The sequence below is a fragment of the Mustelus asterias genome, chromosome 3, assembly GCF_964213995.1.
Source record: "Mustelus asterias chromosome 3, sMusAst1.hap1.1, whole genome shotgun sequence".
Lineage (NCBI taxonomy): Eukaryota > Metazoa > Chordata > Chondrichthyes > Carcharhiniformes > Triakidae > Mustelus > Mustelus asterias.
Window position 1 is genome coordinate 39,991,376 of NC_135803.1, and position 16,040 is coordinate 40,007,415.

Sequence of the window (16,040 nt, forward strand, 5' to 3'; positions counted from 1 at the left end):
TGCCCTATAGGGATATTATGATTCAATGAAAATATCTTTAACAATGAATTGGAATGCTTTCAAACCGGGTGTTGGTAATTAAAAACATTATATTAATACAGCACTTAAACCGATTGGCACATCACACAATGAATAGTTTTATCATTTGTATCTTTGGGTGCTTTTATGATTCCTTTTCAGGCAGTATAACATTTGCAATGTTTTCATGCTTCAATTATCTCATTTCATGGCCGGAGTTTTACCATCCCTCCTGCTATGGGGGGGAGGGGGGGGGACCATGGAAAAATCCGTTGACCTCGGGCAGGATTTTACAGGTTTGGGGCGAGCGAGGTTGCAAAATCCTGCCCTATGGGTTTCATGACTTGAGAAAGAATTTGATAAAACATAACCTATTGTTGCCCTTACCAGTGAACTTGTGTAGGTTGGATCAGTTGGATCATCCTCCAAAAACCTCGACAACCCAAAATCAGAAACTTTGCACACGAGGTTGCTGTTGACCAGAATGTTCCTGGCTGCCAGGTCTCTGTGCACATAGTTCATTTCTGACAAATATTTCATCCCAGCTGCAATTCCTCTTAACATGCCAACCAGCTGGATCACTGTGAACTGTCCATCATTCATCTGAGAAGCAAGCAAAATAACAACCAAGAAGGTCAGAAATTCAATGAACAAAATGTATTAAGTATTCTGTTTCTGCAGAGGCAGCGGAAGAGGAGCTCAGGTTTCTCTGAAATTCCTGAGGCAACATTGATGAAAAAAAAAATGACATCCCTTCAATCAGGTGACTAGAAAGAACACACCTGCACTATATCACACAAAGAAATCTGCCAAGTGTGCTTGTATTTACTTACAGGCTCTCAGTGATCATATTAACCCCTGTCATCAAAGCATTTCACTTTAGTTTAGGAAATCCATGCAATTCCATATAATTAAATGTTGCTGTGTCACATTTAATCTAGGTATAGAGAGGAGCCATGTACCAAAAAATTAATCATGCATAATAACATGAGGGGGGCATGGTGGTACAGTGATTAGTACTGCTGCCTCACAGTGCCAGGGACCCGGGTTTAATTCTGGCCTCGGGTGACCGTATGGAGTTTGCACATTCTCCCCATGTTTGCGTGGGTTTCCTCCGGGTGCTTCAGTTTCCTCCCACACTCCAAAGATGTTGGGTTAGGTTGATTTGTCATGCTAAATTGACCCTAGTGTTAGGGGGATTAGCAGGGGAAGTATGTTACGGGGATAGGCCCTAGGTGGGATTATTGTCGGTGCAGGCTCGAGGGGCCAAATGGCCTCCCTCAGCACTGTAGGGATGCTATGAACATGGATAAAGTTCAACTTTGATGGGGTACAAAGTAGCAGCAGTGGATTGGCTACCCCACCTGAGTTTTTTTTTCATGGATTTCAACTAGTGCAAAGGACCACTCAATAGAAAACACCATTATATGTAAGAGGCCTTTAGTTTTTCACATACCCTGAGAAAGGAGTCCAGAGCACCATTCTCCATAAACTCAGTAACAATCATGACAGGGCGGCTTTTAGTGACTACTCCCTCCAAATGGATAATATTTGGATGATCAAATTGTCCCATAATACTGGCTTCACTGAGGAAATCCCTTCGCTGTCTTTCAGTATAGCCAGCCTTAAGTGTTTTTATTGCTACGAAAATCTCCCTTCGCCCTGGAAGTTTAAGGCGTCCTCGACATACTTCTCCAAATTCACCTGCACAAAAAATATTACAAATTAAATTTCAAATTTAGCACTACGTAAAACATTCAGTTTAGATATATTTTAGTATAAGAGATTGTCAATGCCTTTTAGTCTACCTGCTCCAATCACTTCTTCAATTTTTACACAGGATACATCAATTTCCTTGGCAAATTCTCTTACAGCTTCGTTTGGATCTTCATAAGTGAAAGGATCGATGTATACCTTCATTCCTGGTGTGACTATTATTGCATAAAAAAATGATAAATAGCATTAATGGAGAAATATGCATTATACTTTTTGGAATAATGGTTCGCTATGAAAAATAGAAATTGGACAGTATTATACCCATTTTACAAAAACAAAATGGGAGGAACTGAAGTCAGTTTTCAGCCATCCCGAACACAATGTAAGGCCCCTTCTAGATATTTTTGATGGAATGGAGAAAGTGCTTAGGGATGAGCAGAGCAGAAATTGGTCCTGCTCCAAGTCGGATTCTTCAGATTTCAATACGGCGACCAACAAATGTTTTTGCTATTTTTTAAAAAGGTTTTTGTAAAATTGTACTGCGGAGACAGGAGGAGGAGGAATGCTCTCCTTGGTTCCACACTCCGTGACCTCCACCCCCCTCCCCCACCCCACCCACTCCTGCCTCACCCTACCCAATGCAACTCTATCCCACTCTGCGCTTATCAACACTTACAAGAGGCTGTTGCCATTGAATAGCCAAATTTCAAAAAGCTGAAATGTTTGAGATGCCTAGGGAGGCACAACAGATGCTACAGATGGGGCACTACAGTGGTTAGCACTGCTGCCTCACAACACCAGGGACCCGGGTTAGATTCCCTGCTTGGGTCACTGTCTGTGTGGAGTCTGCACGTACACCCCATGACTGCATGGGTTTCTTCTGGGTGCTCCAGTTTCCTTCCATTGTCCGAAAGATGTGCTGGTTAGGTTGATTGGCCATGCTAAATTCTCCCTCAGTGTAGCTGGATGAGTATTTGGCATGCCATAACATTCAAGGCTATGGGCCAAGTGCTAGCAAATGGGATTAGATGGGCAGGTCAGGGCCTTTCATGCGTTGGTGCAGACTTGACGAGCCAAAGGGTTTCTTCTGCACTGTAGTATTCTGTGGTTCTGAACTCGGATAGGTACCGGAGTGTGGCGACCAGGGGATTTTCACAGTAACTTCATTGCAGTGTTCATGTAAGCCTACTTGTGACACTAGTAAATAAACGTAGCACTTAAAAAAAAATCACTAACCCTACTGAAATGAGCCTTGAAGCTCAATTTTGGGTCAGTTATGAGCCCTCTGGTTGAGCCAGCTGTTGCCTACGCAGCACTGATTTTGGGCCTAAAATCATTTTGAGACAATTTTCTGCCTCAATGTGTTTATTGTGGAAAAGTTTCATGAAAGAACTTACGGTGGCCAGTGCTATATTGCTGGAGTTTCTCGGTATATTCTGACTCTGAGCTACTTCCACGTTTCCTTTGTAAGAAAAAAATAATAATTTTATGTAAAAACTCAATTGTGTGTTTTGCTAAAAGCATTGACTATGAACAATGAGAATTCTTACAAAAGAGTTTTTTAAATAAGAGAAAATATTTAATTACCTGATGCACACAAATGCAATCACAAGCACAGCTACTATAAAAACCAGGCCTGCTGTGGCAGAACCTACAATCAGGGGCAATTGTTCCTGGATACTTTTCCCACTCTCACCTAAATGAAAAACGACAGGTTTTAATTAAGAACCCAACCAATAAAATAGTGTTTCACAAATAGAAATAAAGATCAAAGAAATGCAAAGCCTTTGACAACCTGTGAATTTTCTTTTATTTGCACCCGCTAACTAAAATCTAATCCTAGTTTTAAATAATCATCTCCTTCCCATGGTTCTACATAGTATCTGACTTCTCACAGATTTATTCATTACTTTCCTTAAATCATTCAACCAATGCCACTATTAAATCACAACAAATGTCTAAAATCCATTGACTCCGTCTACATGTTCTGCTGCCCCGGAAAAGCAGCCAGCATAATCAAGGACCCCATGCATCCTGGACATACTCTCTTCCATCTTCTTCCGTCAGGAAAAAAGATACAAAGTCTGAGGACTTGTACCAACCGACTCAAGAACAGCTCCTTCCCTGCTGCCATCAGACTTTTGAATGGACCTACCTCATATTAAGTTGATCTTTCTCTACACCCTAGCTAATACTGTAACACAACATTCTGCACCCTCTCCTTTCATTTTCTATGAATGGTATGCTTTGTCTTTATAGCTCGCAAGAAGCAATACTTTTCACTGTATCCCAATACGTGACAATAATAAATCAAATCAAATCAAAAAAGTCAAAAATTAAAAGAGATTTAGATTACATGCAATTTTTTACAATATTGATAATGCATTTGACATGGTGTTAATATATTATTAGCAACTAATTTAACATTATTAATGGGAGATTCTGGTCCCTGCGGGGCAGGTTTTCCGACGGTGGAGCGCCCACAATTGGCCAGTGGGTAGTATTTTCTGATCCCACCAAAGGCAATAGCATTTTCCATGGCTCATCGACTGCACCATTGAGGAACCCACCAGTCGATGGCAACCTGCCTCCGGCAAACCAGCCGGCGGCGGGGCAGGAGTCCTGGCCTATATATCGAAATACATTTATTGAATACTGCCAGCCAAACTCAAAATAAAATAGACATACTTTCCATCAGTGTCTGGAGGTCTACGGATTCGCTGTACTTTCCATATCCCGCCACTGTCCTGGCGCGCACCTGAACTCCATAAAAAGCAGCTGGCTTTAACCCTTCGATGCGAATAGTGTTTTTCTGACTTGTGATGGTCGATGCTGTTGATTCATCTTGGTCCTGGATTAAAATAAATGTAAAGATATTGAGATGAAAGTATAACAGCACGGAGTTAATAATTATTGTCCAATCCACAACTCAGCAACCACATGGCTCAAAGTTAAGTTAATGAAAAAGTTCATTTTCATGTTAAAAGCATAGGATACATTGTTTGGTGTATTCATGAGAAGACGATGCTACAAATGACTGGAAATAAAATGTTCATATTCTCTGAAATCCTGTTACTCTGAAAATAGATTCCCTCATGAACAGTTTGAAAGGTTCTACAATATTTACCCCAGTAATCAACAGCACTAAGCACAGATAAACAATTGCAAACAGTTGGTAGGAGAATGCATCAGTGGTCTAGATTTAGTGTTATCAAATACCATCATGCCTGATTTTTTTCAGCATTACACCATACTGCACCTTTTCACGATATTTCAGTTCATAGTCCAGAATTATGCCATTGGGTTTTTCAGGTGCACGCCACGAGAGAGTCATGCTGTTTGAAGTGGCACTCAGCAAATGCACCATAAGCACAGGAGAAGGAGCTGAAAAGAACACACAACATTGCTTTTTAGTTCCTGCCACCAACAGAACCACAGAAGTTTACAATATTGATCTTTTGACCGATTGCATCTCTCAATCCAAAACAAAACCCATGTTCCTTTTCACCCCCACACCACTCCGCCCCCCCCTTCCACCAGATTATTGTATCTTATGTTGCCAATTTTCCATTATAAAGATGAAATGTCACTACCTCAATAACTCCCTATACAAAGTATTCACAGATAAAGCAACACTTTAAAAGCATCTCCTGCCACTGTCCTCACTCCCATGGTGATAATTTTAGAGTCAGTCATAGATGTATACAGTACAGTAAAAGGCCCTTCAGCCCATTGCATCTGCATCAATCAAAGATAAACCACCTACCTATTCTAATCCCATTTTCCAGCACTTGGGCCATAGCCCTATATGCCTTGGCATCACAAGTGCACATCTAAAAATTATTTAAATTTTATGAGGGTATATATCTCTGCCACCCTTTCAGGCGGTGGGTTCTAGACTCCCCCTACACGTTGGGTAAAAAAGTCTTTCCTCATATCCCCTCTAAACCTCCTGCCCCTCACCTTAAATCTGCAACCCCCAGTCATTGATCCCTCCACCAATGGAAAAAGCTTCTTCCTGCCTACTCTAAGCCCCTCATAATATTATACATCTCAATCATATCCCCTCAGTCTCCTCTGCTCCAAGGAAAATATCCCCGGTCTATCCAATTTCTCTTCATAACTTAAACTCTCCAGTCCAGGTAACATCCTGCAAAATCTCTTCTGCACCTTTTCCAGTGCTATCCCATCCCTCCTTTCAATTGGGTTCCAGAACTACACACAATACATTTTATACAGTTGCAGCATGACCTCCCTGCTCTGAAACTCTATGCTTCGGCCTATAGCATATGCCGACTGAACCACTTCATCCATCTGCCCTACCATCTTAAGGAACTGATGTACTTGCACAACAAGGTCCCTCTCATCCACGGGTTCTGCCATTTTAATTTGTTGTCTCACTGAATCCTTAGCTAGGAAGTAATTGTTTGCCATACACTTTGTCAAAATTGCTTAGAGGCCATAGACGTTTACAGCATGGAAACAGGCCCTTCGGCCCAACTTGTCCATGCCACCCTTTCTTTTTTAAAACCCCTAAACTAATCCCAATTGCCCATCGTACCCATGTAACGATGTAAATGCTTTTTAAAAGACAAAATTGTACCCGCCTCTGCTACTACCTCTGGCAGCTTGACACTCACCACCCTCTGTGTGAAAAAAGTGCCCCTCTGGATACTTTTGTATCTCTCCCCTCTCACCCTAAACCTATGCCCTCTAGATTTTGACTCCCCTACCTTTGGGAAAAGATATTGACCTTACCAGCGTCTTGTACAACTTCAACAAGACGTCCCAACTTATAGTTGCTTATAGTTTTAAAAACCTCTACTAAATCTCTCAACATCTACCATTGAGCCAAGCCTGATACCTAAAAAGTACAGGAACATCTCCTAGTTTAAAGCCATACAGAATCAAAACTGTCTCATTTGTTCAACCATAAGGACAGATGTCTAAAAGCATGTCCTGAGCAGCTGCATACTTTCATGAGTGATGAATATGATGAAGTCTGTGGTGGGATATGTCGTGTCTTGTGAGCGCAGTTATTTATCACATTTCATTGCACTCATGGCATATTCTATTTATAACACCCCTACTTCAGCTACAACTTAAGAAAATAAATTCTTCTCCTTTATAAACCATACTATGTACAAGTTTTTCCACTAATTTCATTCTAAACTCACTTGTTTAATAAAGATTAAATAAATTAACTTTCCTTTCTTTGCAAAGGATAACTAGAAAACATTTTCAGACGCGTTTTAATTATTTTTCATCCAAGATTATTACTTAAAGTAATTACTCAAGATAATTAATTTTTAATCAATCTCATTCTTAAGACCATCTAGAACTGTGTATGATTCAACCTCTGCCTCAGCTCATCTGCTACTGAATCCTTCATCCAATGTCTTTGTTATTTCCAGACTTGACTATTTCAATACCCTCCTGTTCAGCCTCCCACATTCTACCCTCCATAAACCTGAGGTTATCCAAATCTCAGTTGCCCATGTCCTAAGTTGCACCAAGTTCTGTTCAGCCATCACTCCGGTGCTCACTGACCTGCACTGATTTCCACTTACAGATTCTCACCTTTGCTTTCAAATCCCTCTATTGTCTCGGCCCTCATTATCAGCCTCACAACCCTCCAAGATATCCGCGGTTCTCCACTTCCAACTTCTTGAGAAATCACAATTTTAATTGCTCCACCAAGGCCACCATGTGTTCAGTTTGCCTTGGTCCTGAACCCTATAATTCCTTCCCTAAACCTCCCTTTCCTCCTTGAAGACATTCCTTAAAAGCTACCTCTTTGACCAGGCATTTGGCCACCGGCCTAACATCTGCTTATGCGGTTTAGTGTTGAATTTTGTTTTATAATGCCCCTGTGAAGTGCCTTCTGCTGCTTTCCCATGTTAAAGATGCTATATAAATACAAGTTGTGTTTTTGGTGTAAAGAACACATATGCTTGCTTGCTTTCTAATTTATTGGTTTTGCTGTATGAAGATGGATTCTGTGGCCGGAATGTTACGGCCGTTCACGCCGGCAGGATTTTCCCATCCCCCTGCCGTGAACGGAGATTTGGCTGGGTGCCAAATTCTCCAAATTTGCTGCAGTGAGAGCGTGGTGCAAACGGCTCGTAAGATCGCGCCCTGTATCTTTGCCTACTCAGGTTTCAAGTGGATTGTGAGTGCACAGAACAAGTTCCATCGTCCTGCTGCAGTGTTTGAACCCAAACTATTTTAAAAGATTTCGCCATAGAGTGAAAGACTTCAGATTTCCTCCATTTACGGCTCCTGCTGCCCAACTCTTCTAATCCAGTCACGCAACAATAGAAACTAATACCGTCCATTAAACACCAATCAATGGACAAATTACATACATACTGCCTGGAGGTAAGATTCCCTTAACGGCCTGACCCAGAACACAGTCATCTGTCTCTCAGGGCCTAATTACAACTACGCCATCCAGCACCTGGACTGCCAGTGTGAATTCCTGTCTGACAAAGCCTGATGGCATCCCACCAGCTGCTTCAGGCTGTGACTTAGCAGGTCCCCTAACACCATTTCATTGTGTCAGACTTATAATATAGAAAGTGCCAGATGAATGAATATTCAGGCTCTAATCACTGGAAGATAAGCTACAGTACAAAAGGGGAGCTTAATGTGAAAGTCAGACAAGTCCTAACCTCAAGGATGGCCACCCTCAAATAAATCCTCTCTTCTCAAGGGTCGAGAGCTTTCAATAATTGGAATCAAGAGTTTAAGAAACCTACAGGACTGTTGCCATTGCAACACACATCCTTTGTGTGGTAACAGACTCAACAAACAGAACATAATCTTTAAACAGATATAAAGTGGGTATGTGTGTATGTGCTTGTAAAACACATATAAAAAAACTTACACAATGTATTGCAAACTTGCTGCAAATGTAAGTTTTTTTGTGTAACAAATTTGTGTCAAAACTGCATTTTACAACATGCATGTTTTCTTTGCAACCAGAAGATGCATTTGTTCGGGTGCATTTTACTTTTAACAATGTTAAAATAAATATACTTGTTTTTCTTTACTATATAGGAGTAGTAAATGATGGGACTAATTGTCCTGCTGTAACAAATTGTCATTTGCACAAGGACAAAATCCAAGCATGTTGGCTGCAACAACTGAATTTTAATCTTCCTGCACCAGTTTCAGGTAGCACACAAAACTGTTTTCCAGCTGGTGTGACAGACCAACCTGGAACCGAGCAGAGCTAGGAGGGATCAACTCAAGACATATTAAATTGCTCGCATTCATAATGCTAACCCCCAAAAGTTAAAGGAGACAAGAGAAAGGTTTATTCAGAGTTTACCAGCCCCGACTTGAGTCATGCTGGAAAACATGAACATTTTAAAAATTGACAAGAGAAAAAATGATCGAGGAAAAGCATAGCATTTAAAAACTGGCACTCTGGCAACTGGTACAAAATTCTGCACCTGCCCACCCAGCGCTCGCCCCCATTGGAGCCTAAATATTCACCTCATGTTTTTGAAGTTAGTGCCAATTGTGTTTACTTTAATTGAGAATGAAAGGTCCAGATTTTGTGGTTGTAATGATGAAGAAACTGTTGGTGTTCAGCATCATTACCCTGTGAAACAGATGACAACTTCTGGCATCCCCACTTTGCCATCAGTGGTATCTTGCCCCTCCACAGGGTGCACTGCTGTAGCCTTCACTGATGCGATCAACACAGAAATCTGTGACGTCTCTGTACCGCATTACAAAGTGTACAGCACACTGATTCACTGAATTCTATTTATTCAGGTACTGAAATATGGAAATGTTTAGCTGTCACATGGATATTACAATCTTGAATGTTGAAACACTATTCCACTTACCAGCCTGGTTTGTAGTAATGTTAACTGCTGCAAACTGAGGTGGATATGGATTCTTGCTGGAGACACCATTTACTGCTTGGATTTCGAATGTATATCGGGTGTGAGCCAAAAGATTACTGATAAACACCTGCCTTTCCGTCAGACCCAGCTGGCGTGGGACAAATTCTACATTGTCATCGCATCTGGAGCAGATTTTGCCTTCCACATTGCACTTCTTGCAGATGATATTATAGAGCAGGTCGTCACGGCCACCAGTATCCCGTGGCTCACTCCATTCCAGGCTCAGGGAGGTCTTGTTCACATTTGAAATAACACTACGTGCAGCCGAAGGCACACCTTAGTAAAATTGAAATTGAAAGTAGAAGTTAGGATGTACGTTGAGCATATATATATACTCAACATGTATAAAAGTTGAATATGCACTGTTTATAATACATAATGTTGTGTGTTATATTGTATGTAATATAACAAACACTGCAAACACTGAACTAAAATAAATAAAACCTGTTTGCATTCTATTTCACAGATGGCAATCTTTTCAATGAATTAATCGATTAAAAAATCCAAATGTATAAGCAGACTAGCAAGAAGTAGACTGCAATATTTACTTGCTTGCTTTATTGTAAAGTAAGAATAGATTTGGAACTACTTTTTAAAATGAAATTTCACTCTGAGACAGGAGGAATATTATACAGGGCAAGTTGAAAGGATAACACCAGCTTTGAAAACAGTCTGTGAAGGTGACTGGAAAGGCAAATTAGAGTTTGAAAAGGAAAAGTTATAAAATGCAATTAAAGCCTGTTCTCAGAGAAGGCATCTGGGGTTGGGTTCTGCTTTTACTGATAAGCTGGCCATGGAAGCATCTGAGACCCTAATTTTATAGAAGGCAGAAGGCAACTTCAGATACACTTTTAACAGCCAGACTGTTGCCTGCATTGTGCTGATAAAAGAAATGGAAGGCATCCGGAGATAGCGACAAACCTTTAAATGCAAGGTAGATGTTGTAAAGTGCTTTTTTTTTCACCAAATGTGTCGAGTGGGGGGGAACTATTTGCAGAGAATCTTTTTAGGAAGGATAACATCTGGTTTGAAAGAGGATAAATACAATATTTCTTTCCCAATTATTCAGCCCTGAGGTCGCTATCAAGCAAGAATCCTATACACTGACCCTATCTGAAACTGCGATCCAAACCTACTGGTCGCCAGCTTTGTTCTGCAAACAACTCAGGCTCATTGCTCACTTATTTGGTTTAAGGCACATTGAAACAATGAACACTTAAAGTGCACGATACAGAAGAAATATAACAAATCCAGAAAAAACAGCAATTGAGATTCTCTCACATTAAGATCTTCAGAGACACATTGCAGGTTCTGTACAGAGCAAAGACTTTTCTGCAATGCGACTGCTTCCTTTATAGTAAAATTTATTCTCATAATCACAGGATAATTAAAGATTAGGAAGATCATTCAACCCACATTAAGGCATCCATTCAGAAATATACTAATGCTTCCTCAGTTTAATATCCATCTTGTTTCTGAAATAATTAGTTTCTGCACAGGTCTTATCACCTTTTCTGACAAACTTCTTAATGGTAGGAGTACAACACCTGGTGTTGTGAGACTTCTTACCATGTTCACCCCAGTCCAACGCCGGCATCTCCACATCAAAACTTCTTAATATCAGGCCTTTTCTAGTTTGAACTGCTGTCCTGTTGTTATATTTTTACTATTTAGTTTAGATACTCTGGATTAACTTTTTTCATTCACAACTATACTGCTATAAGGTCACCGTGCCATTGCTTCTTTCTGGGCTGAAAAGCCCAAATTTCTCTAGCTTTTCATCATGTTTCAGACCCCAGGCACAAGGGATCAGCCTCATGGTTCTAATGTGCACTGGTATAGTAAGTATCTGAATTAATGTTCCAGTTGTCTCTTGGTGACCAGAACTGGATGTAGGGTGGGATTCTCCGGCCGCACTCACCCCAGTACCGGAAAATCCCACCTGAGGTCAACAGACCTTTGCCGGGTCGTGTCCTGCCCACTACGCTTCCCGTAGCGGACGGGACAGGAAAATTTCGCCTGTAATATTTAAGATGGGATGTAGCCAGAACCGCTGTTTAGTTTTATCATGAATCTACTCCTCTGATGTATATTCAACTGTTTAGGCTGTCTGCTTGAACATTATACTGGTTTTCTTGATTGCTGCTTTCCGCAAGTTAGCCACATTTACCAACAAATCAACTAAAACTCCAATTTATCTCTGAGTTTCACCTTTAGCTATTTCGATAATATTCACATGCGCATGATCTCTTTTTGACTGCATTTGCTTTACCTGCTATTGACCCATATGTTATCCAACTCCCACAGTTTAGAAGTGGCCTATTCTCATTGCCCTGTCCTTCTTAGTTTGGTATCGTACATTAATCTTGCTATTTTGTTTTGTATTCCTGAATCTAGCTCATTTATATAAATTACAACCAGAAGTGGTCCCAGTAACGTGTCCCCCACTCAAACATAACTCCTGTAATGAGCACACACTGTTTCCTAGCCTTCAGTCAGTTTCCCCTTCATTAGTAAAGATTACCCACAATACCCACAGTTTAATAGCCTTTCATGGGAACTTTAGCAACAGCCTTTTAGAAGTTAAAAAAAAGTTCATACATAGGGTTTTCAACTGCCCCACCTCTGATGTTTTCCCCTTATGATGAGGCTGTATGCCTAAAGTCTTGCTATATTGTTCCATGTTGCCAAGCCCTGCCCTAGGACTGCTGAAGATGAAACAGCAATTTACAGCCAGGTATGGTTCCCTGGGTGGCAGTGTTTTGGCACTTTCCCTTAATAATATTTCATGATTTGAAGCTAAGGTAGTGGCAAATAATTTGATAGGATTTATTCACAAATGTTTTTGACAATTGTAGTACCTTGAGGTTGGGGTCCTCCTAGTACAACTCTTGTCACATTATAGCAGTGCATTGATTCACTGAAAGAATTCATTTTCTTCCAACACTCTTGTTGAGATACAAATGGTCACGTCAAAGTCTGACCCCCCTCTCCATAGACAATTTAATCGAAATTAATGCAATTATTGAGTTCTGAGCTAACAGCATTGAAAATACTGTATAACAGGAAATATGAAGGCTAATTCAATAAGTGACAGCATTTACCTCAGTAAGATCGTGCAAATTATTGTTATGAAAGGTATCAAGTTTTAGTTTGATTATTTACCATTTTTTCTCCTCATGAAATTTTTGGGGAAATTTGAGACTATTGATTTTTATATGTCAAGTTCTTTTAAAAGTAAAAATACATATTTTGACAAGAATATTCAGTCAAGCTAATAAAATCACATTTCAGTACTAATATGTCAAAGGCCCCTACAGCATGCTACACTGGCGTTCTGAGATTTACTTACAAATAGATTATTTAAAGTATATATATATTTACATGTTTCAACAAAGGACAAGAATATTTGAGCCTAAGCACCCAACGGCAGCTTAAACAGTGTAAAACATGCTCAGTGATCAGCTGAATTATTTCGTATCTGCACTAAGGCTACCAACATGGATGCAATACACATGTAACTACTTTGAATAGTGCTTAGGCTTAAAATTAATGTGCAGTAACTACACACAGACATGGTTGCTTACGATTTACAGACTAGCAGCACGGTCATTAATGTGTCAGAGGTGCCTTTACTATTCCAGATAATTAAACTGCAAATAACCCAAATGGCACTATAAAAATATATCTGTCTCAGACATGTTCCCCCTAGTGCCATAAAAAGCAGAAACTAATGGGTTTGGGATCACAGGGAAAACAGAAAGAAGATTATAAAAGCCTTGGAAGTGGTTTAAAAACTGCTGTCTTTGTTCCTGTAAGTCATTGTCTGCTTTAAAGCCCTTCTAAAGACAAACTGTTATTTAGATCTGTAAAATAATCTATGTGAGTAAGATTATATCCTGGCCTAGGCAGCTTAGGTCCTGCAATTATTGTACCAATGCTGAGAAGACTGCACTTGATTAGTGTTTAACATCTTTGGAGCTTGATTGGATGCAATGTCATTCTTTCAGATGTGTCTGAAAGTACCCACTGCTTTACCGGTCATGTTCATTTGGTTACGCTTCTGTTTATATGTACAATGTTGAACAGTATGATAACCTGTTTTTAATTTTTCAACTAATGGGAAATAATGGCAGAGTAAGGTGTCTGATCATTGTAGCTCTGAGTATTTTGACCTTTAACTTTGGGTGGGTAATGAAAGGTGTTAGGGTGTATGTAAAGCTTTACCATGGTCTAGCTCAGCATGATTCATTATTATAACAGCATTTATGATTTTAAAATAGGAAAGAAGAATTCAGACATAATTATGGCATTGAAATATAAATAAGCTCCACTGATTTATAGGTTAATGGTGAGGATATAACATAAAGCACGTTATTTCTAAGCATCATTAGACTTAGCAAAGATTTGGAAATTGGTTAATTTGCCAAGTTGCTAGTGTTGGCATTTTTAAGATACTAGGAGCAAAAATTGAGACATATTGTGAAAGCGTAGGAGATTAGGACACATATTTGTATATCACAATAGTGTCCTGGAATCATAATCAATTCTGTGAGAATAGATCTTTATTAGAAAACAAATTGAGCTTAATAGGAATGGCATGCTGTACTAAAAACGTATATTTCTTGCTGACATAAACAGTTAGGGGCCAGTGACTAACTTGTGCATCCCATCTCAGGCTGGTCACTGTCTGCTCGGTAGAATCCATTTTTGCAGGGACAGATAGTGGCTGCTTCAGAGTTGATCCTGCTGTTAGATGGGCAAAGGGAGCAAGGTTCCTGCCCCTGTTTGGATTTGAACTTTCCGAGGCCACAAGCTGAAAGCCAAGAACAAACAGTAATTAGGAACATAATATTTTTTACAGTTAGATACATTTGGATCTCTAAACATTGCGAGCAAGTCATTAGAACAAAGAGCTCTCCTTACAGGGACAAAACCACATTTGGAAAGAACATCAGTAAATTTGCCTTGGGAAGGAAGTGATCCCACCGACGATAATCCCAAAAATGTTTGCGATTAAGTCTACAGAAAAGGCAGATCTAAGATTGCAGTCAAACACACACAAAGACGCAGATTGTTCAAATTGGACAGTGAACAAAGAACAAAGAGCAGTACAGCACAGGAACAGGCCCTTCGGCCCATCCAAGCTTGTGCCAATCACATTGTCCTATCTATACCTGTATCCCTCTATTCCCCGTCTGTTCATGTGTCGACCCAGATAAGTCTAAAATGTCGCTAATGTATCTGCCTCAGCTACCTCAGTTGGCAGCGCATTCCAGGCCAGCACCACCCTGTATTAACATTCAAAGATAATAATGTTAATGCAGTGCACTGCTATTCTGTTGTTTGATGCCAGAAATACATTGGTTGCTTTTTTTTTGTTTCCCCCTCTCCCTCGTGTTACATGGGGTTGCCTCAATGGTGGTTGATCACCATCATATCATCTATAATTGTTTGTATTTGGTAGGTGGTTTTGGATGCCTTTCCTGCCACCACCCCTCCCCATTTATCCCCATTTATCCAGCCTGGGGACCACCACTAATACATGCTGGTTTACTTGCACCAGTAGCTGGGCCCTTTCATAGCCAACAAGTCCTGAATTGGGACTTGAATCTCTGGCCCAGAGGCAGGAGAGCTATCCAGATACTTCTCTTAGCAATTAGCTTATTCTTCCATATTTGCAAAGCATGTAAAAGGCATCTCAGGATAGGACACGTTGGCTGGAATTTTACCGTCCCGCCTGCCACGGGAATCAGATCGGGCGGTGGGCAGACCATGAAAAGGTCCGTTGACCTCGGGCGGGATTTTACAGTTTTGGGACGAGTGGGCCGTAAAATCCCACCACTGATTTCTTGAATTCAACAACAAAAATGTTCAAAAGAATCTCTTCAACTCTGAAAAGGGTTAAAGGATTATATTGAAATATCACCCAACAATGTCAGTTGGTACAGATTTCTAATATTATTTGATAATGGCAATCTGGCATATTTTAATAGGCTAGAGTTTGCTGTAGCAGGACATGGAATGGTGCCTACCATTCATCAGAATTGCTCCTTTACTGTTCAGCACACATTTTATTCACAAAGTTGCTGGAAGTAATAATGGAGGTAACAATGCAGCGAAGCAAACAGGGCACCGGGGACCTGAATGAACAGGGCAATGAATAGGGCATATCCTTAACCAATGAGGCTTAAAAATTGGGAAATAAGCCCTGAAGGAGGGAAGAGTTAAATGGAATAAATCCAAGGTCAAATTAGATATGGAAAGAGAAATTAAGGAGGAAAACATTGGCATAAAAGAGAAAAGGAGACAGAAAGGAAAAGTAGACATCAGATTTTCCCTTCCTGCCGCAGAAATTCCCACCCAAGGTCAATGGATGCTTGA

At 40.3% G+C, this 16,040-nt stretch overlaps 1 protein-coding gene across 4 annotated transcripts in view; it reads right to left on the bottom strand.

Annotated features, from left to right (window-relative positions):
- ephb3b (eph receptor B3b) overlaps window positions 1-16,040 on the bottom strand; it is a 105,430-nt gene that overhangs the window by 16,148 nt on the left and 73,242 nt on the right. For 2 of the 4 annotated variants that reach the window (XM_078207881.1, XM_078207894.1), the window contains exons 4-12: window positions 14,317-14,472; window positions 9,597-9,932; window positions 4,994-5,118; window positions 4,423-4,585; window positions 3,322-3,430; window positions 3,132-3,196; window positions 1,827-1,949; window positions 1,475-1,722; window positions 406-621 (exon numbers count right to left, since the gene is read on the bottom strand). In XM_078207881.1, the coding sequence (XP_078064007.1) occupies window positions 406-621; window positions 1,475-1,722; window positions 1,827-1,949; window positions 3,132-3,196; window positions 3,322-3,430; window positions 4,423-4,585; window positions 4,994-5,118; window positions 9,597-9,932; window positions 14,317-14,472 (1,541 nt within the window). Of the gene's footprint in view, window positions 1-405; window positions 622-1,474; window positions 1,723-1,814; window positions 1,950-3,131; window positions 3,197-3,321; window positions 3,431-4,422; window positions 4,586-4,993; window positions 5,119-9,596; window positions 9,933-14,316; window positions 14,473-16,040 lie in introns of all 4 variants that reach the window. The other 2 variants (XM_078207885.1, XM_078207875.1) reach the window with 1 other exon arrangement.